The sequence below is a fragment of the Phymastichus coffea genome, unplaced genomic scaffold, assembly GCF_024137745.1.
Source record: "Phymastichus coffea isolate CEN01 unplaced genomic scaffold, Cenicafe_Pcof_1.1 PCOF00014, whole genome shotgun sequence".
Lineage (NCBI taxonomy): Eukaryota > Metazoa > Arthropoda > Insecta > Hymenoptera > Eulophidae > Phymastichus > Phymastichus coffea.
In genome coordinates this window covers 3,026,454-3,052,811 of record NW_026706825.1, presented here as the reverse complement: position 1 = coordinate 3,052,811, position 26,358 = coordinate 3,026,454, and the positions used below count along the sequence as shown (strand labels likewise).

At 31.0% G+C, this 26,358-nt stretch overlaps 3 protein-coding genes and 1 long non-coding RNA gene across 9 annotated transcripts in view; 2 read left to right on the top strand and 2 right to left on the bottom strand.

Annotated features, from left to right (window-relative positions):
• The first annotated feature begins 1,440 nt into the window (after window positions 1-1,440).
• LOC131674237 (retinal rod rhodopsin-sensitive cGMP 3',5'-cyclic phosphodiesterase subunit delta) lies at window positions 1,441-2,431 on the top strand. Its single transcript, XM_058952781.1, has 4 exons — window positions 1,441-1,634; window positions 1,775-1,837; window positions 1,942-2,199; window positions 2,259-2,431. Exons 1-4 carry the CDS (start codon window positions 1,594-1,596, stop codon window positions 2,338-2,340), a joined length of 444 nt encoding a protein of 147 aa, XP_058808764.1. The 5' UTR covers window positions 1,441-1,593; the 3' UTR covers window positions 2,341-2,431.
• Window positions 2,432-3,329: 898 nt separating this feature from the next.
• On the bottom strand, window positions 3,330-8,172 carry LOC131674245 (E3 SUMO-protein ligase ZBED1-like). Of its 5 annotated transcripts, XR_009302803.1 has the most exons (11): window positions 7,555-8,172; window positions 7,323-7,418; window positions 7,149-7,254; window positions 6,932-7,052; window positions 6,646-6,850; window positions 6,347-6,569; window positions 6,211-6,283; window positions 4,616-6,141; window positions 3,844-3,885; window positions 3,687-3,760; window positions 3,330-3,615 (listed from the first exon to the last, which is right to left on the bottom strand). XR_009302803.1 is itself a non-coding variant. In XM_058952811.1 (10 exons), exons 8-9 carry the CDS (start codon window positions 5,781-5,783, stop codon window positions 3,848-3,850), a joined length of 1,206 nt encoding a protein of 401 aa, XP_058808794.1. In that variant the 5' UTR covers window positions 5,784-6,141; window positions 6,211-6,283; window positions 6,347-6,569; window positions 6,646-6,850; window positions 6,932-7,052; window positions 7,149-7,254; window positions 7,323-7,418; window positions 7,555-8,172; the 3' UTR covers window positions 3,330-3,760; window positions 3,844-3,847. The 5 variants fall into 5 exon arrangements, 4 of the variants coding, with proteins under 4 accessions (XP_058808794.1, XP_058808807.1, XP_058808777.1 ...); XM_058952811.1 differs by having other exon boundaries at window positions 3,330-3,760; XM_058952824.1 differs by lacking the exon at window positions 3,844-3,885.
• A 6,455-nt stretch (window positions 8,173-14,627) lies between these two features.
• LOC131673807 (uncharacterized) lies at window positions 14,628-16,628 on the bottom strand. 2 transcript variants are annotated; one of them, XR_009302745.1, is made up of 4 exons: window positions 16,418-16,628; window positions 16,159-16,331; window positions 14,940-16,093; window positions 14,629-14,821 (listed from the first exon to the last, which is right to left on the bottom strand). It is a non-coding gene; the product is annotated as an uncharacterized LOC131673807 (long non-coding RNA). The 2 variants fall into 2 exon arrangements; XR_009302744.1 differs by having other exon boundaries at window positions 14,628-16,093; window positions 16,418-16,619.
• A 60-nt stretch (window positions 16,629-16,688) lies between these two features.
• LOC131673787 (enhancer of polycomb homolog 1) overlaps window positions 16,689-26,358 on the top strand; it is a 77,614-nt gene continuing 67,944 nt past the window's right edge. The window contains exons 1-3 of the mRNA XM_058952067.1: window positions 16,689-17,222; window positions 17,548-17,686; window positions 17,746-17,987. Of these exons, the coding sequence (XP_058808050.1) occupies window positions 17,070-17,222; window positions 17,548-17,686; window positions 17,746-17,987 (534 nt within the window). The 5' untranslated portion in view covers window positions 16,689-17,069. The remainder of the gene's footprint in view (window positions 17,223-17,547; window positions 17,687-17,745; window positions 17,988-26,358) is intronic.

Genomic DNA, 26,358 nt, shown 5'->3' with positions numbered 1-26,358 from the left:
CTCTCTTTTTAGAGGAGAAAGGGTAGCGAACGTTGTAGCATAGAGCGAGAGAACGTTTCTTTATTCCTTCACGAATCATCTTCGTGTGAAGACCTGTATCACTGACAATAAATATAGTTACTCTTACACGATTTTCCATTCATTTCCTGGAACACACACACACACACACACACACACACACACACACACACACACACACACACACACACACACACACACACACACACACACACACACACACACACACACACACACACACACACACACACACACACAGGAAGTAGGCCTGCCTTCGAGTCAAATCTTACACTGAGCAACAATGTTCAATTCGAGGCGCTTACGCAAAACAATGTCATAATAACCTTTTTAAATACGAAAGAGTATTATTTTATTTTAATTAATTAAATGATAAACTTTTTAATAATTTTATATTGAGTGCCAATAATGCATGAGACGCACTAACGATTGGTATATTGTAAAAAATTATTTTCACGAAATAAACCACTATATCTGGAGAATCAAATTTAGGTGCTAGCGCTAGCACCCATAATTAATAATATCTGTTTTTCATATAAAAAAAATTAGCATAATCGACGTACAAACGATATGTGATTAATGAAAAGCTGCCCAATCGAATGGAGTAATTAGTTTATAGATTTGTTCAATATTTCAATTGTTGGGACTTTAAGATCTCTCGCAACCAGCGCATCACGCGGAATTTTTTTGTATATTGCCAACCCCCCTTACCCTAGCCTGCAAAGTGTAATGGACAGTGAAAAAAAAAAAATACCATTCGAAACATCTCTAATTGAACCCTCCAAAAATGCTCAATATTTTAATTGAACCCCTTCAGTTGTCCCAAAAAAAATTAAAAACTATGATGATTTTTTCGTTTTTTTGCAACTGCGATATCTATAGTAATACTTAATATTTTTGCAAAAGAAACAAGGCAAAAAATTGAACCTTTGCTCGTTTTAATTGCACCCCTCTCACTTTTTCAAAATTATTAATATATATGTCAAAAACAACAATCTAACTTTATTGTATGTTCTTTCCAAATAACCCAATAACCCAATAATCTATTTGAAAAGAACATACAATAAAGTTAGATTGTTGTTTTTGACATATATATTAATAATTTTGAAAAAGTGAGCGGGGTGCAATTAAAACGAGCAAAGGTTCAATTTTTTGCCTTGTTTCTTTTACAAAAATATTAAGTATTACTAAAGATATCGCAGTTACAAAAAACGAAAAAATCATCATAGTTTTTAATTTTTTTTGGGACAACTGAAGGGGTTCAATTAAAACAATGAGCATTTTTGGAGGGTTCAATTAGAGATGTTTCGAATGGTATTTTTATTTTTACTGTCCATTACACTTTGCAGGCTGGAGTAAGGGAGGTATATTGCCAATTAATTTTTTTTTATATGTGTGCTCAGATCACAAAGGTACGGCTTAAATAGTACCCCATAAGACTTGGCCTTCTATAAACGTTCAATATTCGTTGGTTATACTATAATAATTGGTTTTTTTACTTTTGTTTAATAAACAAAGAGTCTTACATCTTAATTGAAAATTTCAAATTTTTATAATATGCCAACTCGGGCCGATGATATTTTCAAAGGTTTTCAAATGTATCCTATAAAATTAATTATTAACTTTATTAAATAGCAATTTTATTATTTATATATGGATTATATATGGATTTTATCTTAAAAACATTGTTCAATTTTGTAAATATTTTGCAAAAGTTTTCCTCAATAATTTTCTTAAGTAATTGGATAAATTTGCGTGATGCAGATAATGGAAAAATAATATGGCAAGGTAATGAAGATTTGTAAGTACCCAGTAGTTATTGCAATAAGTTATAAATGTTTTTATATAAAATAACAGATATAGTACTGTAGTATTACAACTAGGTATATTATTTATATGATATAGATCAGTTCCTAATATAGAACATGAAGCTCATGTTCCAAAAAAAATACTGCGTTGTAGAGCTGTTTCAAGAGAAATAAATTTTAGTACAGCAGAACCTATGGAAAGATTTAGATTAGAACAAAAAGTACTTTTTAAAGGTCGTTGTTTAGAAGAATGGTTTTTTGAACTTGGTTTTGTAATTCCAAATAGTACAAATACATGGCAAAGTTTATTTCAAGCTGCTCCTGAAAGTCAAATGATGCCTGCTAATGTGTTAAAGTATGTATGTTTTATAAATAATCATTTAATAAATAGTAACTGATTTATTTTATTTCTAGTGGCAATATGGTTATAGAAACTAAATTTTTTGATGATGATGTTCTTATAACTACTAGCCAAGTACGTTTATTTTATATTTAAATGAAACTCGATCATCGCTTGAAATGTAAATCAAAAAGTGTATGAAATAAAATTTAATAACAATTAGAATATAAAAAATATTTTAGATTATTTTAAACCATTTGTTTGTTTTAAATTGTACACAGAAATTTTTATGAAATATACAAATACATGATACTATTTCATAAATTTTTATGTAATAAATCTTGTTATATTTTTTTATATGGAGATTTGAAAAACTACAAGTGTATGATTGAATAGTTTTTTAATGTTTTTGTAAAACTAAAAAGTATTTTACATTAGATAAAGTTATATTTGCAATGAATAAGATTTTATATATGTAATTAAACTTATAACTAGAGAATAATTAACTTTTAAAAAAAATAGAGATCACTTGATAGTTGAGAGACTGGGAAAGAAGCTGCATTAAAAGCACTGAACATCTTGATTAATATTTATTTAACAATGACAATATATCAATATATACTTGTAATCAGTTGTACGTATCGAGTGAAGAATATATAGCTTGCAGTTATTGTATTTTTTATTTTATTTGAATACGTAATTAGCCTACAATTTACGTTGTGTCGTTATCATTTTTAGGTTATGTCAGTTCAATAACAAATAGAGAATGAGACACTTGCATATTAATATTATTCGTTAATATAAAAATCGTTGTTTATTATGCAGATTGTTGTACAGTATGTCAATTATAATTAAAATTAGATTTGAAAAAATTTATCGCGATGTACATTTCCAACCTGAAACTGAGTCTAAGGGAAAAAATTAGTTAATGCTGATCATGTGTGTTAGTGATGTTCGATTATTCGAAAAGGTATTCGATTCCTAATAATCGAATTACCAAAATAATCGATTCTTGATAATCGATTTTCTTTGAAAATAATCGATTAATCGAATGAATAATCGATGGTTGTTTTAATTTAAAAAAAGAATAAAGTGCTTATAAATATATGGCAACAATATTATAAAAAAATAAGTAGGAAATAAGAACTACTGATAAATTGAACAATGCAAATTACGTTCTGATGGTATTTATTAAAAGGTCATTGCTTATTTCAATCATTTACAATTTAACAGGCAAATATTCAACATCGTCCAATGATTTAAATAAACTTTGAATTGGTTCTCTTGTCAAAAACTTTTCACAATATTGAACAGCATATTCGTCATTATGTTTTAGTAGAAGATACTGCTGCAGTCGTACGTTGGAAATATGAATAGTTGAATTATAATTGACAGTAAAATAAATTGTAAATCTTCTCGGATTTTCAGCCTCTAAAAAATATGTATCGAATTGTATTCAAATTATTTTTTGAGGTTAGATATTTAAAAACTAATAACTTTACCATTGTGATTAACAATTTCATTGTAAACGTGGCCTGCATTATTCATGATGATGTTCTTTTTAGATTAATATTGTCTAGTTTATAAAAATAAATAAAAGATATATATTATATATTTCCAAATTTACATTTGTCGATTGCTAAAATTGATTACACTTACAGGCCTAGATGACACTTGTGACTTTAGTTTTACAATAAACACCTGTAGAATGATTATGGGTATTGGGTATGATTATAGCGTTATGGTAAAATACGTAATAAAAAATGTGCGAAATTTGAAATCGATGTCTTTTTGTCGTTGTTATGATTAAGAAGATCAATTAAATAGTCTAGTTTCTGTTTTAATTTTTAGTAATTGTATTTACTCATAGATGGTTTGAAACAAAATGAAAAAATTTCACCCATATATAACTGAAAAAATGGAAAAAGTCGAAGTACACACTGTATCACCATTTTAAGCATGCATTTTTTGTAAATCAAGTCTCATACAAACCCACACAGTAATAGATAAATAGTTATATATATGATAGTCGAAATATGGTAAAAGCTACAGATACATGATTAATAGAACTTTGGCCAAAGCAATAACATATTACCATTGAAATGATATAAAAATTAGAAATACATTAATTCTATGAACAATTTTTTATTTCGTGCTAAGCATAGGATTTTAAATAATTTTATGAATTCAAATGATGACGACAGTAAACCGATAGAATATGCTGTAAATTATAAATAGTCAAATAAGAAGGTTTGAGAATGAGATTATAGTACATACACCTTTGATTATACCCATGAAAATAAATAAGGTTTTAACTATTATACAATGAAAATGACCTCTTTCAAACACACAACCACCAAACTATAGAATTACAAATTCCACTCTACTACGGAGAACGAACTTAAGAAAACGAGCATGTTTAAATGCATACCAGATAATTTACTACGATGAGATCTATTGATGAGTCCAGCCTGAGAAAATAAGCGTTCAGATAGAAGAGTTGTTGCAAGATTAGATAAACGCTGCAATGCTATTTTGCTAAGCTCTGGGTGATCTCTTTTTTGATTTTTCCAAAAATCAAAAATATTATCTTTTCTTGGTATGTTCGACGACTGAAGATAGGCGTGGATCTCCAATTCCCAACCAGATTGATTTACCTGAAGAATTTCATCTACTTGCTGCTCATTTAATTTATCATAGGCATCCCAAATACTAATACATTCAAGATTCTGATTGATACTTTGATGTGAATTGGCCTGAATTTCTTGTGTCTTTCTTGCTTGCTCTTTTATTTTATTTCTCTCTCGTTTCATCTGTTTCAATTGATTGTCAATTTCTACTATAGCATCAACACGTGCCATAGGGTTAGTAAAATTCTCTTTTTTTCTAAATCTCGGATCTAGAACCGTTGAGCAAGCCAATATCAAATTTTTTTCTAGACCTTCAAAACGTTTTTTCATGTGTTTCTGAACTGTATCTTTGAACGATTTTCCCACTTCTGTATCCAAATGGCAATTAGAAATAATATTTTCCAGTACTTGCACAAGAGGAATAATAATACTACATGTAGGGTATACATCCCCGCTTATTTCGTTGATTACATCTCTGAATGGTTTCATGATTTTGAAAACATCCGCAAGAATCTTCACTTCGTCTCTACTTAATATATCTATAGGATGGTTACATGCACTCATAGCTACGAAAATGTAAGGTTCTAAGATTAGATATCGATCGATCATATCGATTGTTGACGTCCACCTAGTAACGCAATCATTTATTAGCTTTAGAGCATCTTCAATAGTCTTGACATTTTTATTATCATCATCGTCTACTTGACTTTGCTTTAATTTAGCAGTAGCATTATTACTTCTTTTGATAAGTGTGACAATAGTTCCAATTTTGGTAATCAATTCGTTTAATTTTACAGATTCTTTTACAGATTCTGGTAAAACATGAGATATCGCATGTCCTAAGCATGCTAAATGACGCTTTTTACCAACAATATTGATTACGGCTTTTTTTATTGCCGCGCCAGCATCAGTAAGCATTACGCTAATTTTATCAATATCAATTTTGAACTCTTTGAAAATTTTCCTCATTAACTCTTATGCAATGGAATGCAACCCAAACATATCTTTTCAAATGTTGATGTGCTCTCATCTAAGAAATGAAGCGTAACACCTATATATGTCTGATTTGCTCTGTCGGACCAATTATCAGCTGTGATACAGTAGCTTTTGAGACTATTTATTGTAGTTTGTAATTTCGGTTTCAAAACTTGATACTTTTGCTCTAATCTAGTTGTTATTGTGTGTCTAGATGGTATCTTGTATAGAGGAAATGCTTTTTTCAAAAGAGTTTTCAAGCCAACTTTTTCTACTGCACATAGAGGCATATGATCTTTACACAACAGGAAAAGGACTGTGTTAGTAATTTCATCATCCTTTGAACCGCCAGCTGTAAATATAATAGAGAGTTAATAGTTTTGTTTGAATCGTATAAACTGTCGTATTATTATAGCGAAACCTTGAAAATTTATCACTTTTTGAAATGCTGATTGAATACAAGGAGTAAGAGTATTTGTTGATTGAACTTCATCCTGTAAAATAAAATTTAGTTATTTCATACTGTGTATATGTAATTTGGTAGTTTTTTAGCTTACAGAATCAAAGCGTGGCCTCTTTGCCACTTGTAAATTTGTTTTTTTATATGATTTGTGGTTAGCTGATTGATTAAAAAACAAAGAATGTTTTGCAGATAAATGTTTTATCATATTCGTAGTATTTCTATGATATTTTATTTTCTCTTGACAATGTTGACACAAAAGAAACTGTACTTTATTTTCAGTAATTTTTTTACAATGTAACCAGATAGAACTGACAACTCTATGATTAAAACAAATAATTTATTTTGTCAGAAAATATTGATGATAAATTGTTAAGTTAAATTTATACAATTTACCTTGACTTTCTAGAGGTATTAAAAGTAAAATTTGTATTTTCTTTACTCTGTAATGGTAGATCGCATGCATCTGAAGGATTTTGTGTGCCGAATTGATTTTGTTTCATTGAAATACTTTGTACGGTGCTCAATTGAGATCCATTTTTTGAAGTAATTGTTGAAGTACATCCATGATCGATTAAATTCCCCGTGTTATTGGAGTCAGCTGTAACAATAATATTTAGTAGAACTATTTTGCCTATTTCTATCGATTAGAGATAATGATAACAATACTTTGTAAACATACGAATTTGACTAGGACTATCTAATGTTGGGCAAGCTTTGCAACAATAACAAATGTCATCTGGTAGCAGTCTTGTTTCCATTTCATCATCGTCAGTGAACTCATCAATTGGTTCCAAGACACACTAGATAGATAGAAAAAAATGGAAGTGAGATTGTTTAATTTAATTATATTTTTCATAGAACGATAGAAGAATATAGAACACAATTAATATACTTACAAGTCTATACCATCAATTGACTTAAATACAAATTTCAATTTTTCACCTTCTTCCAACAAGTATAGCAAATTACCTTTAACATAGTCTAAAGCTACTTTATTGAACTCTAGAATACAAATACTTAATTATCATGAATGTAAATTGTAATAATAATATGGAAATATTCCAAAATACTTTTTATCCTGGCATAGTGACCAGTGGATATATCATCAACTTTAACTTCAAGATAATTATTTATTTGAAACCATACAGACATCTTTCTAGCTTCTTCTGCAATTACAAAAATTTCAAGTTTATGGTTATTTTTACAATTTTATTGAATACACATATTTATATATATTAACTACAACAATAAAATTTTTAAACTTAAATGTAGTAAATATGTAAATAAAATTTTTTTATGCACCTTGATTTTGTCTGTCTTCGACGAATGGGTTGAAAACATCATGATTATTGTTATCCATTCTTGATTGATGATTCTACCTATTGCAATTACCTCAGCTCACGTCTCACTCTCACCTCACATTCCAATTCAACCGTCACAAATTTCTTTTCTATTCGAACGTATGTAAATAGAGAGAATAATATCCACGCATGCGCAAAATACAAATTGCACAAAGCGCAGATCGATTCGATTATTGGCCAAAAAATAATCGAAGCTGTAATAATCGAATTTCAAAATAATCGAAAAAAAAATCGAATATTTTGTTAAATAATCGAATGCTTATCGATTAATCGCATATAATCGAACATCACTAATGTGTGTAATGTTGAAGAACTCAGAGACCATCGTACTAGTTTTCTGTTTAAAGCTGTAGTGATTAGACAGACTTCTGTATCTTCTGTATATTCTCCGCCGTATAAAACAGAATTAAGTGTAAAGTATAGATTATGTTTTTATTTATCTGTGATATTTATAATGAAATAATAGTTATTTCATATATTGTAATAATGTTTACAGATTAATGTTGACAGAAAAGTTAGAAGTGTAACATGCAGTTGTGTTTAGAACAAAAGTAAGAGATGCAAACATGTTGCAGCTATGATTTATTATATTAATAATAAACACAGCTTTACAAAGACAGATAAAGGGCAACAGTGGGGAAAACCAACTGTTTGTCAGTTAACCAAAGAAAAGTACAGCAAAGGACAATATTTTGTTGAAATGTTTGGTTTAAGAAAGAAAATTTATGAGATAGATATAGAAATTAGCGAAGTTAATCTATCAGAATTACAAACTCATAATAAGGATATAGTTAAAAAAGCATATGAACATTTATTTGATTGTTCCGTAAAGAATGTTAGCGTGCTTGTAAGTAGAAGTCAGTTATGGCTTTGTGCAAGCCTCCATAGCTTCGTTGTTGCAAATAATATTTGCAAAATTGTCGAATTCAAACGTCCGTATTCGTGTAAAAATATACCTGTAGTCGATCACGTTGCGAAAAAATGTAATGTAAGTTGTTTACAGTTCAAAGATAACTATTATGTGCAACTTAAGAAAAGTACAATTTATTATACTCAATGCTAAATATAAATGTACGAATCTGGGATGGATACATGTGAATTATTTATTTATTCACCAGTAGAACAAGGAAGTATTTGTATTTTTATTTGTTGTAATGAGACATTTTTGAAAGAAGTTGTGATGAAATATGAAAATTTCTACTTTCAATATTATTTGCCAGAGTTGTATGTTAGAAATAGTAAAAAATTTTCACATTTTCAATTTTAGAAAAGGATATTTCTAATATAATGTGATAATATTTATTTAATATTTATTTAAATTTTAACAAAGTGAAGTAGTATTTAAAATATTTATTTAAAAATTATATAATATGAGTGTTTAACTCAATTTTAGAGAGAAGGAGAGCGGGAAGTGAAGAGAAAAGTGGAGAAAAGGTACAGGAGGAGTGGAAAGGGGTTTGGAGAAGAGAAAAAGAGAGGGAAACAAAGGGCGAAGGAAGTAAGGTGAGAAAAAAAATAAAGGGAGAAAGGATAGGTTAGGTTAGATAAGACAGAAGGCGGGAAAAGAGGAGCGTAGGAGAGGGGTATAAAGGCGAAGACAAAGGGAATAAGAGAGAGAGTTAAGGCGGGAGCAAGGTGGGGAATTGGAATAGGAAACAGGAACGAGATGTTCACAACGCCAGGAACAGCGAAAGAGAGGGATGGTAAAGGGGATAAGAGGAAGGCAAAGAGGGTGAGAGGTAGAGAGAGCGAAGAGGGCCTGAGGGGAGGAAACAAGGAAGAAGTGAGGCAGATGAAAAGGTACAAAAGTGAAAGCGAGGGGAGTGAAACAGATGGGGATGAAGGAAATGAAATGAACAGAACATTGATAGGGGTGGGTGAGAGTAAAGGAGAAGATAATGCAATTGAAAGAGTACTAGCAGAAATGAGAGAACTGAGAAGAGAGGGGAAGAGAGAAAAAGAGGAACTGCTAAATGAAATGATGAGGCGAATGGAAGAGGCGGAGAAAAAAAGGGAGGCAAAATGGGAGAGAGGGTTAGAAAAACTTAGAGAAGAATTAGAGAAAGATAGAGAGGAAAGGAAAAAAGAGAAAAGAGAAGAAAAAAGAAGACAAGAGAAGTGGGAAGAAAGAATGAATGGATTGGAAGAGGTGAATAAGATGAAAAAATGCATGGAAGGAAGAGAGACAAGGGCAGAAGAAAAAGGAGTAGATAATAGGGATGAAATGGATCACATGAAGGAGAGGATGGATAGAGAAAGTAGGGTAAATAATATAATTGTAACGGATCTGGAGAGAGAACTGAAATGGGAAAAAAAGGAGATGCAGAGGAATGGTTAAAGGACAGAATGGGAATTAAGGGGGAAATAATAAGCCTAAGGAGTATAGGAGGACCAGAAATAAAACAGAGACAGGAAGGGATAGAGTATAGAAGGAAGAGGATGTGGCAAATAAAGTGTGTCTCATGGGAACAAAAGGAGGGAATAATGAAGAAAAAAAGTAAACTAGGGGAGAAAAAAATATATATAGATCACGACTGGACGTGGAAACAGAGGAAAATAAGAGAGGAGGTAAGAAGAAAAGCAAGAGAATTGAAAAATAAGGGCAAGGAAGTTAAAATATGGCACAACGGGTTAAGAGCAGGGGAGGAAGAGTGGAGGTGGAATGAGAGAGAAGAAAGAATGACAAAGAAAGGAATGGAAGGGTTTCGGAAATAAAAGTGGGAGAGGAGAGAAGGGAGAAGAGGTGAAGGGAAGAAAAACAGTAAAAATGTTATTCTGGAATGTGGCGGGAATAAAGAGCTTGGAAGAAGAGGACTGGAAATACATTAGAAATTTTGATATAGTAGGACTTACGGAGACATGGGTGAAAAGAGAAGAAGCAGAAATAGGAATAGGAAGAAATTTGAATGAGTATAACATTGAATGGAGGGACTCGAGAAGGGAAGGAAAAAGGGGTAGGGAGATAGGGGGTGGACTGGTGGCAGTTAGAGAAAGACAAGGGAGAATAAAGGTAAAATGGAAGAAAGAAAGGACAGAAGAAGTCATAGTAGGGGAAATAGAGATAGAGAGAGAGAGAGAGAGAAATGCACGGTTGCATCAGTCTACATGCAGCACAAGAAAAAAGAAAATTATGAGTACCTAACCGAAGAAATAGAGGAAAACAGAGGAAAACATTAATAATAGGAGGAGACTTTAATGCTAGAACAGGAGGCGAAGGAAGAGAATGGGATAGCGAAGGACAGACAGAAGAAATAAAAACAAAGGATGGTATGATAAACGCAGAAGGGGAAGAGATGGTTAAATGGCTAGGAGAGACGGGATTAGTGATTATGAATGGGAAAAAAGAGGGAGATGAAGAGGGAGAAATTACATATATAGGAGCGAGAGGGATGTCGACGATTGACTACATAATAGGAAATATAGGAGGGGAAGAGAGAGTGAAGGAAATGCAAATGGGAGAGAGAATCAAATCGGATCACCTACCAGTAGAAGTGGAGCTAGAAAACAGGGTTGAAGAAGAAGAAAACAGAGAAGAAGAAAGGTTAAGAGAAGACTGGAGCGAAGAAGGAATAAAAGAGTATCACAGATGGATAGGAGCAGTAGAAGGAACGGAAAAATGGGAAGAGATAAAAATTAGAGTGCAGAACGCTATAACAAAAAAGAAAATAAGAAGTAAAAAAGGAACAAGAAAAAGCTGGTGGAGAGAAGAATGTAAGGTAAAAAGAGACAAGGTAATGAATGCTCTGAAAGAACTAAGAAGAGGAATTGGGGATAGAAGCAGATACCTGGAAGCAAAGAGGGAATACAGAGAGGAAATAAGAAAGGCAAAAGAAGAGGAAGGAAGGAAAGTGGCGGAGGAAATAAGCAAAGATAGAACGAGAAGGAAATTTTGGGAAAAAGTGAGCGGAGGAAAGAAAAAAAGAGCAAAAATAGACGAAAAAATAAGCAATGAGGAATGGTTAAAACACTTCAAGAAGCAGCTGGGAGAAAAAGAAAAGGACTACAATAAAAAAGAAGAAAGAGAAGAATGGGAAAGAGGGGAAAAAGAAGAAAGAGGGGAAATAAAAGTAAAAGAGGTAGTAGAGGTGATAAAGAGAATGAAAAAGAAAAAAGCAACAGGAGAAGATGGGATTGCAAATGAAGCGTGGATGGCTGAGACTGAAAGCCTAATAAATGACCTGACAAAATATCTAAATAGAGTATGGAACGGAGAAGGATACCCGAAGGAATGGAGAAAGGGAATAATAATACCAGTATACAAGAAAGGAAAAAAAGAAGAAGTAAGCAATTATAGGGGTATAACGCTGATGGACACAGGATATAAGATATATGCAGAAATAGTAAGGAAAAGACTAGATAGAGAGATAGAAGAAAAAGGAATACTAAGCGATACGCAAATGGGATTCAGACTAAAAAGAGGAACAACAGATGCAATATACGTGCTAAAAACGGCAAAGGGAAAAGAAATCAGGGAAAAGGTGGGAAATTGTTTGTCTTCTTCGCTGATATGAAAGCAGCGTTTGACAGGATAAGAAGAAAGAAGATATGGGAAATAATGAAGGAAAAAGAAATAGATAAAAGGATCAGAAGAAGCATAGAAGAAATATACAAGGAAACAGGATGCAGAATAAAAATTAGAGGAGAGATAATAGGGGAATTCGACACAGAAAAGGGAGTAAGGCAAGGGTGCCCGCTGAGCACCACGCTATTTAATCTTGCCTTTGCGGAGTTAGAAGAGAAAATGAGTAAAATTCAGGAAGGAGGAGTGGTAATAGGAAGAAAGAAAATTTGGACGATAGGATACGCGGATGATATAGTAATGATGGCAAAAAATGAAAATGGGATGAAAGAGATGCTGAAAAAACTAAGGATATTCTTAGAGGAAAGAGGGTTGGAATTAAACGTAGAAAAGTCAAAAATGATGAAATGTAAGAAAGGAGGAGGAAGAGGAAAGGAAGAAAGTTTTGAGTGGATAGGAAAGAAAATTGAAATGGTAAAAGAATATAACTATCTGGGATACATAATAAACAAAAATAATGGGAATAAGAGACATATAAAGAAAACAGAAGGTAAAATAAATATGGGACTAGGAAAAGTATGGGGGTTGGGAGAAAGATTATTTAAAGAAAATTGGAAGCTAAGGATGATGTTATTTGACGCGTTAGTGAAAAGCGTGATAATGTATGGAGCAGAAATATGGGGGTGGAAAAGATACGAGGAAATAGAAAGACTACAAATGAAATATATAAAATGGGTACTGGGTTTGGACAGAAACACACCGAGTTATCTGATAAAATGGGAAACAGGAAGAAAAGAAATAAAAGAAAAAGCAATGGAGAGAGCGATGAGATATGAAAATAAAATTAAAGAAGAGGGGGATGAAACAATAAAGAAAGAAGCATGGAGAGAAATGAAGAGAAACGAAAGGAAAAGAGAAGAAAGAAATGAAAAAAAAGGAGAGAGAGAAGAAAGACTAGGGAAAAGTAAAAAATACAGAGAGAGAGAAGAAGGAGACGATGAAAGAGAAGAGTTCTGGGAAGAAGTAAGAGAAGAATTGAGGAAAAAAGAAGAAAAAGAAATGGAAGATAAGTTGGAAGAATCAAGATATATAAGAGAGTGGAAGGGGATAAAGGAAGAAATGAAGAAGTGTAGACTAAAAGAAATACAAAATGAAGGGAAAATAAGAGGCCTACAAATAAGAGAGAGGTTTAGGTTAGGGAACGAGACAAGAGGGAGTAGATACTGGGAAAAAGAAGAAAATAAGAAATGTAGAATGTGCCAAAAAGAAGAGGAAGATTGGAAACACATAGTAGAAAAATGCGAAATGACAAGAAAAGAAGGAGAAAAGTGAGAAGAAATAATAGTTGGGAGCAAAGAAAAAATAGCATGGATGATGGAACTAAAGTGGAAAAGAAGAAGAAAAGAAGAAGAAAAAGAGAAAGAAAAAGAAAAGTGAAAAGAGAGAAGAAAGAAATTGGTAAGAGAGAATTGTAGTAAGCATGAGTGAAAGCAGAGGGAGCGGAGGATATCGCAGAAAAGGTGTAAAAGCCCTAATACGGAAAGGTGAGAAGACCGGCTAGATAAGAAAGAAATTAAAAGAAAATTCATAGAGTAAAGAAGGTAAAAGAAAAGATTAACGAAAATGGATGAAATTGAAAGGAAAATAACGAAGATAGAAAGAGACAGAAGAGTAGAAAAAGAAAACCTGGAAGAATGGATGGAAATAGAAAGAAAAAAAAGAAGGGATGTGGAAAATAAGGTAAAAGAGTTGGAAAAAGAGGCTAGGAACCAGGAAATAAGACTAAGAAAAATTGAGGAAAACCTAAAAGAAAGCAGAAAAGAAAGAGATGAGAAAGGAGCAGAAGAGGAAGTAGAGAGAAAAAAAGAGAAATACAAAAGAAAAAAAAGGAAAATGGAAAGTGAGAGTGACGAATCACCAGGAGAAGAATGGGACGAGTGGAAAAAAGAATACTGGTAGTGAAAAAGGGATTAAAATGGGAAGAAGGTGTAAAAATAGAAGAATGGTTTGAAAATGTTCATAAAGTGAAAGTGAATCACGTAAAGGAATTGGGAGAAAGGCTGAAAGTAGAGTTTAATAGCAGAGAAGACAGAGACAAGATATGGGACTTGGAAAGAGAAATATATAGAGAAGGAAAAATGAGCTTAGACGAGTGGCTGTCCTTTGAAGAAAGAAAAGAGAGGGACGAAATGGTAAGGGCAGCAAAGAAGGTCCTCAGTGCTTGCCAGGAAGCAGGAGTAGTAATGGACATCGTGGTAGAAAACAGAAGGATGATTATAAATGGGAGGACATACAGAAAGAGGGGAGGTAAGTATAGGAGGGAGAGAGAAAGAGAGAGGATGGGATAGAAGATGGAATGAAAGAGTGAGAAGAAGACGAAAAAGGGAAGGCAAATGGAAAAGAAGATGAGAAGGAAATACAAAATACACTAACACAAACAAAAACACAATCACACACATATACAACATAATCACACAAAACACAAGCAAAAAGAAACAAGGCACGTCACACAATAAAAATGAAATATACTTTGTAAAAAACCAAAATTGTAACATTTAAGTTGAATAAATTCTATATATATAATATGAGTGTTATATATGATGTTATATTATAATTAAATGTGAATAAAAATTTTGAAACTAATACTATTCAGTAGTTTGTTCTGCAAAAATCGGTGGTTGAAGATTTACTAAAACACAAAATATATAAATAATATAATCAATTGAACTGAACAGATATTGAGAAATTTTATGTAATATTTGATACGTTCGTAGTCGTTACATAATTCTTTCTACGTGGATACATACACGAACCCTTGCAATTTTGTGTGTTTCTTCTATTTCTTCTTTTGAAAATTTAAACTCGTTTGCGAAAAAAGGTGGCAAAACTAATGTTACTTTTTTACTCTTCTCGTTTATTGTTCGTTTGATCTCTGGAAACCCTTTGCCAGTTAAAACTACATGTCCATCTTTTAATAAATCTATCAAACCGGATTCAATTGTCATTTGTGAGTCACTTTTTCGTCCTCCGGCCAATGTTGACTTTAAACAAATAAAACCCACTGGAGTTATATCTAAAAACAATTTACCTGTAAAACTTTTTTTTATAATTAGAATAACAGTAGACTTGATTTTCATCATTAACAGGAATTTCAATTTTTAATTCTGCGCAATCTATAATAACCCTCGTATTTATATAATCTAGGTTGAAACATTCTTGCATAGTTAATTGAACTACGTGCTTTTCTGGCAAAAATACAAAATTTTTTGTAGCATCAGCTAAAATTTCCAATGTTGAGAAAAAATTCTTGAAGTAGATGTTATGTGTACAGAAAACAATACACTAATTGTAGCAAAAATCAAGCGAAGTTTTATTAAAAATATTCATTTTCATTATTATTTGTTTATAAAATATTACTTTACATTAAAAATAATAATTGGTTTTCAAGTGAAACTTTGATAATTGAATATGTACTGTATTTCTTCAATCTAGTCAATAAAAGTTGAAAATTACTAAAATTTACACCAGTTAAATCTAAAAGTTGCTCCTCAGTTTTGACAGACTTATAAAGCCAGAAAAATGTTCTATTTTTCGCATGCTCGACATTGGGCCCAGCTGCTTGATCTACAAAAGTTAAGTATGGTACCGCACTTTTTATTTTTGAACTGTATCTGATTAGGTATTTTTACAATAGTAAATTCCTGAATCTCTATTTGGATCTCTATTTAACATCGCGGAAACCATCGCTATTTACAATGAGTATTAGAAGTAAAATTTGTCCTACAACATTGTCAATAACAAAATTCACTCAACATTCCTTATCACTTGTAACTACTTTGTTGTTAACTTTTCCTATTTTAATATCACCTGTTACTCTAGTATCGACTATGGTCGATTGGTTTTAATGTGCTTATGAGTTGTTGATTTTTATTCAATCCTTCGCTTTGTAAAACAATCATGACTAGAAGTTATAAATAATTATTATAAATATTGTTAATTTAATTAATTAATTAATTAATTATATACCTTGCCATTTTGTTTTACTCTCTTTTTAATTTGTCCTTATTGTCAGAAGAAAATATTGTCGGAATATAATTAGGATTCAACACACTATCAGACTTTTGTTCACCAATAAAATGCTCACTCATATATATTCATAAGATTTAGAATACCAAGGTGATCCATCTGCATTATCTGGACTGCAGGGTAAAAGTAAATGATGTGTCAGTTATTATCAACAAATCTGATTCATTTTCATTAAGTACTAGAAGTTATGGTTACTTACTTTACTTTTCTTACATTTGCAATCCATTTTAATTTTTGCGTTATTTTATGTTTTACTTTCGGAAATCTATAAAATTTACACGTACTATTTTTATCATTATTCTTACATTTGTTTACGCAACAACTCCAATGTCCCATTTTAATTCGAAAATTCAATACGTTAGATACAAGAATTTGCCGACAATACTTCTCTTTTTCGCCGCCTAATGCGTTCGGATAGACTCTTCTATCCCCTCCCTCTGCATGCTCACCTCGAATAGAACTAAAAATCAGTCATGGTTTGAAGGTTGAGAAAATTATACAGTAGTATCCTCTATATAATTTCTATGGTATAGTGTAGTATGAGTATCGTGTCGGCCATCATAATATAATGGCTTTACTTAGTAGAGCTCGTGTCTTACGAATTCGCTTTATAAATGATTTGTTTAAATGTGGAGGTGGTATGTAAATTAAATAATTGAGTTAAAAAGTAACCGCCAACTAATCATGAGGTCCTGATCTAAGTCTACAGCGCTCAATCTGGCTGGCTGAGGCGTAGCCGAGAGAGCGTAGTGTCAACCTAGTCCTTTATCTGTCGAGTATCAATCAACAAAATAAGCCGACTTATAGTAAGGAACCGTCGGTATTATTAACTTCAAACTTATCTATTCATCATGAGCAAGCTCTCATTCAGAGCACGGGCCCTCGATGCCTCTAAACCTATGCCCATTTATATGGCCGAGGAGCTCCCAGATTTACCAGACTATTCAGCCATTAGTAGAGCTGTTGCGCCTATGCCTAGTGGGATGCAAAAGGAAGAAGAATGCGTGAGTAACAAATAATAACAAATTAGTTTATGTTTCTTGATTTTTATAACCGTCATCTTAGCTAGCTTCAATTCTAAATTCATATCACCAGGTGGCATATTTTAATTTACCTTATTACAAAAGTAATTTCAACATTATTTACAACCTTTTTTTCAAAAAAAATATTTCTTATGCAGACTTGTGGCCAACTTTAATTTTTAGCTGTACACATTAATCTGCATGTGATTATCATATCACATCAATATTATTCTTTATCTATTAAAATTAACTAACACTTTATTGCAAGTACTTGGATAAAGATATTTGTAATATTATTGTTTAATAGGAACATCATCTTCAAAGGGCAATATGTACTGGTTTGATTATTCCTACCCCAGAAGTAACTCACCTTACAGATGTAGAAGCTTATGAAAAAATTTATCCAGCGGATTATAAATTACCTAGACAGTTGATTCACATGCAACGTATGTATAAACAATTTCAAATTTTTGCTTAACAATTGATCTTTTATTTATCTTTTCAGCTTTTGCAATGGAGCAAGATATTCCAGATTATGACATGGATTCAGAAGATGAAAAATGGGTTGGGCTTCAAAGTCGTAAAATGGATTTAACCCCATTGCAATTTGAAGAAATGATGGATCGCCTAGAAAAAAGTTCAGGCCAAACTGTTGTTACTTTAAATGAGGCTAAAATGCTTCTTAAAGAAGATGATGATCTCATTATTGCAGTATTTGATTATTGGTTAAACAAACGACTTAAAACAGTAAGTTGAATTTGTAACTGCTATCATTGTAGATATAGATCTAATGATATTACAGCTATTATATCATTATACCATTTATTTGAAAGCATTTTCATAACGAATATTCTCTATTTGTTTCAACAAATAAAAATATAGAGTACTGAAAATATTATTTTATTTTATTATTGTAAAAAAAATAAGAAAAATTTATAGAATAATAAAATAGATACTAAGAATACAAAAACCAAAAGATATTTAATGCTTAAAAAAATATTTGAATGGATATGATTTGACTGTTTCAATTAACAGTACATATATTTATATTGTTCTTCATTTCCTTAAAAGTTTTAAATGATCAGTTTCATTTTGATATGACTAGGTTAGATATAAAAAATAAGATGGATTCTTAGATATTTGTTCCACACAAGTAATAGTTTGATTGTTAGCTTTATTGCATAAGTGCTTAAAAATAAGCTTTGTGTTTATTCGTTTAATTTGTTTGAATCAATTTTACAATTATATGCAAGTTGTCTCAAAAAACAAAAAATTAATTGATATAATTTTTTTTATTTCAAAGTAAATTCACAAGCAAATTTTTTAAATATCCATTTAATATGATTGTTAAGGACTCCACTACTAGTTACACTGTAAAATAGAGAAATCAGTAACATTGGTAAAATGTGATTGACTAATATTTAATACTTTAGGTATAAGTAATCATTTTTCAAAGATTTCATAAGTAATTTCTTTGATAAATAAATGATGAAGTTAAGATAGTTTGTTTTTACTTATATATAATTATTTTAATAAGTTATTTTTAAATAAATTTCATTACTTTTCAAACTTTACAAATAATTTTAAGTAAATAATTAGATTGATGATTTCAAAATTGGAAATTTCTTAAATGTTTGTTTGAGATTTATCTGGCAGAAAATAAAACAGTTAAAAAAGAACTGAGACTTAGTGAAACTTTCATGTAACTTTTTACTTTGTCAAAATTGTTTTTAATGGGGATTTCACTTATTTCAAAGTCAGCTATGGTTATTTGTTGCATGTGAACAGTATTTTTTTACCTTGTTGAAAAAACCTCATGAACATTTTTCAAATTTAATATTCTGATAATTCGTTTCCGTTTTCCGCATACTTCTCACTTTACAATGTAAAAAAAGATAAAAGTTTGTACTTTCATCTGTCAAAAATTGTTAGAGAAAATAAATTTTCAGCCTTTATAGAGATTCGTCATTACAATAAAGGAAATTAAATTTAAAAAAATAGAACTTTTTTAGATTTTATGTATAAAATCATTAAAGTAAATTATAAACATTTATAAAATATAACTAATTTGAAAATCTTTAACACAGAAAGTCATTGTGCATTATATGTATCGCGCAGGTTGTGCCTCCTGCATTCATGCCGCAAAATCACAACCGCGGCACTTGATGGATTCAAACTTTCAACTCACGTACTTTTAAACTCAATCTCTTATTAGCGTTACATTGCCTTACGAAAACTTTTGTTAAAACTATTGAAGTTAAACTTGCCGCATATTTGAAATTCAGTAGAAGAGGACAAGATGCAATATTTCATAATGTACTAAATTCTCTATTATTCCGTTCCCCTCGTAAATCTGAATTTGAATTAAATTTTTTGTTAAATAAAATGTGTTTTTCATAGCATTTACTTTGTATCTTAATCTAAATTTTTTATGTCAAATTTATAAGATACAAGAATTTATAAATCTTGAAATTTCCATTTCATTCCCTTTTCCCCATTTACGGGTCCCTGAGTTGCAAAAAATTTGAAAATTTATTAAGAGAGTTATAGTGGTAATACGGTAGTCAAAACAAAAACTGTCTTGCACTTGACTTCTGAGATGCCTGATGTGGCAACACCGCGATATCTGTTTTGGTGTGAGTGTACATGGACATATGCACACACCTCCAGTCAGCGTGTATACGACTTACTATGATATTAAACTGTACTAATTATTTACATTCATTTCGACTGAAACCCATATTGATTTAATATTATTATTACTTGCCATTATACATGAAATCCATTTTTTGAATAGATGTATTACGTTCAAAATTGAGCATTCCATTGGTCAAGCATGTGCGCCAGTTTTTAAATGGGAAGTTTATAACCTGTAAACATATACGGCCAGTGCAGTGTTGCCATGTCTACCACGTAGACTCTAAATATTACTATTTTTGTAGGTTTATTTATTTATTCCTTAATTAACAAGCAACTTTCGAACAATATTAAATACTAAAAATATATGTCAGATATTTTTCAAGTTTAAAAAAAATGTTTCAGTAATATCTAACTGTCAATTATTCTGTTATAAGTAATTGATCACAAGAAAAAAGTACTTTTCCATAAGAGTGTATGTGAAATCGTGAAAAATATTTATTAAAGTATTTTAGCTTAGCAATAACCCCGAGTCTCCAAAATTTGACTGACTCATTTGTACACGTTAAATACCTACGTTGGAAGTTTATAACGAGTGCGACTGCTGCTCGTTATATCTCTCTCTCCCATATAATATACTCTTATAAATTAAATGTGGATTAATATGTATCACTAAGTTTCAGTGGGCTGAAATAAGGTAGGTGAGGGGGAAGGGATAGTCTCTACTAGACTGTGAGCAGAGGAGTATTAGTAGCTCTACCCTTTATCCTTTTATTATTATGTAATAAATGAAATGATTTAATACTATATTTGAAATAATTGCATATCATTTATATAAGTTATATACATCGAGTATGAAATATTAGAGGGGTAATAATTGTTAATAAGTGTTTAGTCAATGAAGTTTTTTTAATTATATTCATGTTTATTTACAACCTGCCTCGCATATTGAGGCTATAAGTAAATTTGATTACAGTTTAGCAAAAAAATATACATGATGTTTAATAGAATACTTTTCGATTGATAGCTCCGATTTTCGTCTCATGAGCCAGTACATTCTCCTTCATTTCAGACTCAATTGCTTGCGTTTAGTGAAGATATGTTCTTTCCAAGTAAGTTTTCGGTCTAGGTGAATACCTAAGTATTTTACTTGGTTATTTTTTGGAATGTATTTGTCGTTTAGTCACGGTGGGAGGGAATGAAAAAGAAGTTTCGCTGCCATGCCGACGAAAAATGAATTAGTAGTTTCTTTCAAAATATAATTACATGTTAAAAAAACCTGGAATCAGAATCTTAGCTGATTGTCTACAAGTTATTTCGGTAATGTACTAAGAAAATTTTTTTTTTTCCAATTAAATAGCAATGGGCTCATGTTTTTATTTCCAATTATATGTTTTTCTTTTTCTATATTACTTTTAATACTGAATCTCAAATAAGCAACAAATAAAGTATGTAGTGGTAATGAAAAAATTTTTTTTTTAATTTCAAAGTAATTATTTTATTAATAAAGGCATTTATATAACAAACGAGTATAAATATATTAATAGAAACACATATTTTTCATGAATATGATATCACAACAAAAAATTAACATATTAAAAATAAATTGCAAATTTTTGTACAACAAAAACGTCTCATGAATCAGCAGGTCTCTAATTATTTACAAATGTCTAGAAGAAAATTCAACTACTGCTTTTTTCAATCTATTAATATATAAAGTACTATGCACATTATTAATTTTATACTTGTTCCAATACTTGAGAAATTCCCTATGGTTCGATTCACCTGCTTGCTCTGACCACAATCCTAGGCCGCTATTAGAATCTAAGAACGCGAAACACTATTCAAGATGTGCTGCGAGCACGTGAATTTTCAATGTTTCTGATATTTCCGTCGCTAAAAAAGATTTTTGCAGTTCTCTAATCTGTAATCGTAAATTTTCTTGAAACTTGACATTACTCCTCTTGACTGAAAAGCAACTTTCAACTATTTTATTCATAGCCTTTAATGATGTAACAAACGGCACAAGTTTCAGTTTACCAACATCACCGCAAATTTCACGATCAAAAAGTTCATCCGATCGTTTTAACATTTTACGGCAAGCATTACCCTCAAAGACATCTCCATGGTAATTTTTTGAGATGAGATTTAATTTCATTGGCCAGATCAAAGCTTTTTCTTTTCCTAGAAGAGGCACCAATCCATTCCAAAATATGTGGTTAACAAAACCTTGTAAAAGGTGTAACTCTGGAAGAATACATTTTTCTAACACATAAATTTCATCACTCTCTTCAAACAAAGGATTATTCACAGTACTATTACATTTTTTGGCCAGTTTTTTATTACTTCCTAAACAGTTTTTAAATAGTTCATAATCTTGTTTTAAGTCACCGTAAGTTTTCAATTTAAAATTTTCAGATTCATCATCCATTAATTCTTTGCGACATTTTAGATCATTTAGTTGTATAAAGCAAAACGGACAGGGGCTAGTTGCAGTAGCAGTCTGCATTCCATTTACAATTAGTGTCAATTTAAAGTCAGCAACAAACTTAAAAGAAATGTCGTTGCTTTTAATCAGATCAAACAATATTTTCACGTTCTCGTAAGTTTCTTTTATATCGGGAACGATGCACAATATAATCAATTTTTTTACACTTGTCAACTTGAACTTGCAACTTGAATGCTCTTTAGTGTCAAGTTTTACTTTTTTACTGGGTGGTGCACCGTCATCATCATTTTGAGGAAAAATTGACAAACAAATTTTAAAGAATTTTTAACCTCCATCTGCCATAACTTTAAAACAAGGATAACCAATAATTTCTCGTTTCTTCATAACTTTCTTAACCATTTTTTCTGCGTTTGTCCAGATAACAGGCCTTCTTTCTTTGTTACTATTATCAGAAACATCAAAATTAAAAAATGCAATGTCGTAAAGGTAATCTAATTGATTTGTATTTTCCGATGCATGTTTGATGTAACGACTTGAGACAGATTGCCTCCCAGATTTCGACCTTAACATACTAGTTAATTTTTTCATATGATTTAAAGATACATTTGTTTTAGTTTGAAACTCGTCTAAACTTTCTTGAGAAAAAGAAACACCATTTTTAATTTGATTTGCGTCTTTAATATAAACTTTCTTTTTGCGACCACCTGTACTCATTTCAATGAAATTTACATTAGAATTTGGTTTGTTTACTTTAGCGAGAATGGTAGTTGCAATTTGCTCTTGCTGCTGTGAAGGTAAACTGTGGACTATGCTACTAATGTTTTTATGTCTTATGTCTCCATGAATATTACAGCGATGTTCCTTACCCTTACCTATTTTCGTAAAACAATTTTTGCATAGTTGGATAAACTCTTGCTGATTGCTTGCTCAATATTTGTAGTACACTTCACTCCATACAGCCCATTTGATTTGTCTATTTTTTTCATTATAGAACGTTTTTCACCAACTTTAAGTTTTACATGCCCTCTGTATGTTGCTGTCTGGCAAATATAACACTCACATTTTATGTCTTGTATCGAATCACCTTTTGTTCTTATTAATTTAGGTAGCAGTATATCTTTGTAATTTAAAATCACCGGTAGCGGTCGTGAAGAGTCGCCATTATCATGTTCTGCTAGTATTTTACGGCACGTTACGCAAACACTTGATGGGAATTTCTGATCTGATAAATCGAAATTTGCGTAAACATAGTTTTTGATTAGTTTTTCACTCCCGATAGAAATACTATAATGTTCTAATTTCTTTTTGCCTACTACTATTTTTCTACCGCAGCACGCACACACTTTCTTTCGGTTTTCATCGTGAGTACAAGTAGCATTTGGTATGGTGATACATAATTGGTATTGTAACTGACAATGCTTTTACATGAAAAACGAAAGACAAACTGCCAAGAAGAAAACATAACGTATACTGATTCACAGACTGGCTTTGCGAGAAATTTTCACATATCAACACTCAAATTATTCCAGTACGTTTGTTTTGATTATGTATATTGTGCAAACGCTCTAAATTCTATGTATTTACTTTTTGTTTTGATTTAGAAAAGTAGCCGCTTAATTTTTGATTGATTTTATAGAGAGAATTTTGCATTTAATAAACAGAGCCACCAATGAATGCATTCATTGTGTAAATATATTTTTTGTTATGTAATAATATAAATATTTTAAACTTGAACATGTTTTTACCATTATACTCCCATAAATATGTATTACTAATACATTATCGTTGCTCATTAGTGATTCAGTATTAAAAGTAATATAGAAAAAGAAAAACATATAATTGGAAATAAAAACATGAGCCCATTGCTATTTAATTGGAAAAAAAATTTTTCTTAGTACATTACCGAAATAACTTGTAGACAATCAGCTAGGATTCTGATTCCAGGTTTTTTTAACATGTAATTATATTTTGAAAGAAACTACTAATTCAGTTTTCGTCGGTATGGCAGCGAAACTTTTTTTTCATTCCCTCCCACCGTGTAGTCTAATAGGTGGGCAGGTATCTTTTCGAAGTGTAAACGTTGTATGTATTGATTTACTTTCATTTACTGTTATTCTCTAGTAGGTTAACCATATTTGAAGATGGTTATTTGTTATTTGAGAAGTTTGAGTAATTAATATCGGTGAGTGATTTGAAGTTAAGTCTAAACATGATGACACTTCACAATAATTTTTATGTATTCCTTTTACTATTGCAAAGTCAATTAAATCCGGAAGCTTGTTTAAGTCTGTTGGCCAGTATGTTAATTCTCCAGTGGATATTGGAATATAGTTGTTTGTTTGTAATATATCGTATAGTACTTTGCCTCTGTATATCAGAGTTGGTGATCTTGATTCCCACCATAGATGCTTGGCATTCTAATCGCCTTCTGTTATAATGCGATTTCCTAATGTGTTAAAAGAGTCCGTCCAATTTTCTTTTGTAATTGTTTTGTTTGGAGGACAGTCAGCAAGTGATATTGTTATTGATCCGTCTTTATCCTTGACGATTACACTGGTTGCTTGTAAGTAGATTTCACTAGTGTAAATGTGAATATAATGGTTTATTTTTGTTTTGATTATAATCGCAGTACCTCCATGTGCTTTATTAAGCGGGTAATTGATTTTATGTACAATGTAGTTTGGTATATTGAGATAGTTTTTATTTGTAAAATGTTTTTCTGATATCAACATAATATCTATATTTTCATAAATTGAAAATGCTTTTAATTCAATGTGCCTCTGCATAAGACTGTTTACGTTCCAGATAGCAAGTTTTAGACTGCTCATTATGTCATTTTGTTTACTAATCTAGTTGAAAGATTTAATATAGTATCCATTCTTTGCATCAGCTGCTCTATCATATATTCGAGCTTATTTGTGTTTACTTCGTTAGTATGTCTACTCAGCTCTGCTTGAATAATTGTTTATTTTGATATTTCTATCTCACTCTAATCGTTTTGTTTTGATATTACTTGTGCATATGTTATGCTTGGTCTAACTCTATTGACGTTGGCATTTAAAGTTAAATTCGAATATTGATGAACTTGAATACTGTTTTGATTTAATATTATTTCTCTTAATCTAGGAAATACTTTTTGCTGTAATTGCTTACGAACTGGGCATTTTTTATAGTTTGCAGTGTGATTTCCTTTACAATTCGCACATGTCACTTTTTTTATTTTTTGTTTAATTGAACATTTTTTAGTTTGGCGTTATTCAGCACATTTCACACACACAGTACTTTTGTAACAATATTTTTTTGTATGCCCATATACTTGGCAGTTTTTAAATTGAGGAAATTCTCTTTTAACGTTCGGAGACTCGAATTACCGTGTTTAATAGGCGGTTTACTTTATACATTTTCTGGCTTTTATAATCATATTCAATTTCAACTGTGAAAAGCGACAATGGTAGATTAGTGATACGATGCGTTCTATTATGAATACGTATTACTATATGTCCATGTTTTTCTATGGCTGTTTGTAATTCATCGGTATCAACTGACAGGTGGATGCTTCTTAATATAAATTTTAAACCTTTGTCTTCTTTGCGCTAGTAAATGTAAAATAGCCTGTTTTTTTTTCTTTCAATGCAGTAATAATTGGCAAATATTTTTCCGAAGTTGTTGGCTTTAATTTTGATTTTGTTTTGTCCTATTACCTTTATTGTGTAGTTGTCTTTTGCTATTTCGTGTAGTAGATTTTCTAGTGGACGATTATTTTCTACATTGTAGACGAAAATCGGCGGAGATTTAATTTTTATCGTATTTAAATCATTTTTATTGTGTTTTCGTTCTCTCTTTGATTTTCTTTATTATCCTGTACTAGCTCGTATTTATTTTTTGTATTAGCCAGTAATTCGATAATTGGGCTCGTCGGTTTCTTTTTCGAATTTGGTTGTCTGGGCTGCCTCTTCGTTTTTTGCCGTTCACGATTTTTCAGTTTTCGTTGTTTTTATTAGGTGTTTTTTGCTTTATCTATCTTAATTGCAT

What these genes read in the sequence shown, in the direction of transcription:
- LOC131674237 (XM_058952781.1), top strand. Translation starts at nt 1,594, where the DNA reads ATGCCAACTCGGGCCGATGATATTTTCAAAGGTTTTCAAAT. An exon ending in ATTTTCAAAGGTTTTCAAAT is followed by an intron (nt 1,635 to 1,774) that starts GTATCCTATAAA and finishes AATTTTCTTAAG; the next exon opens with TAATTGGATAAATTTGCGTG. An exon ending in ATGCCTGCTAATGTGTTAAA is followed by an intron (nt 2,200 to 2,258) that starts GTATGTATGTTT and finishes TTTTATTTCTAG; the next exon opens with TGGCAATATGGTTATAGAAA.
- LOC131674245 (XM_058952794.1), bottom strand. Translation starts at nt 5,783, where the DNA reads ATGAGGAAAATTTTCAAAGAGTTCAAAATTGATATTGATAAAATTAGC.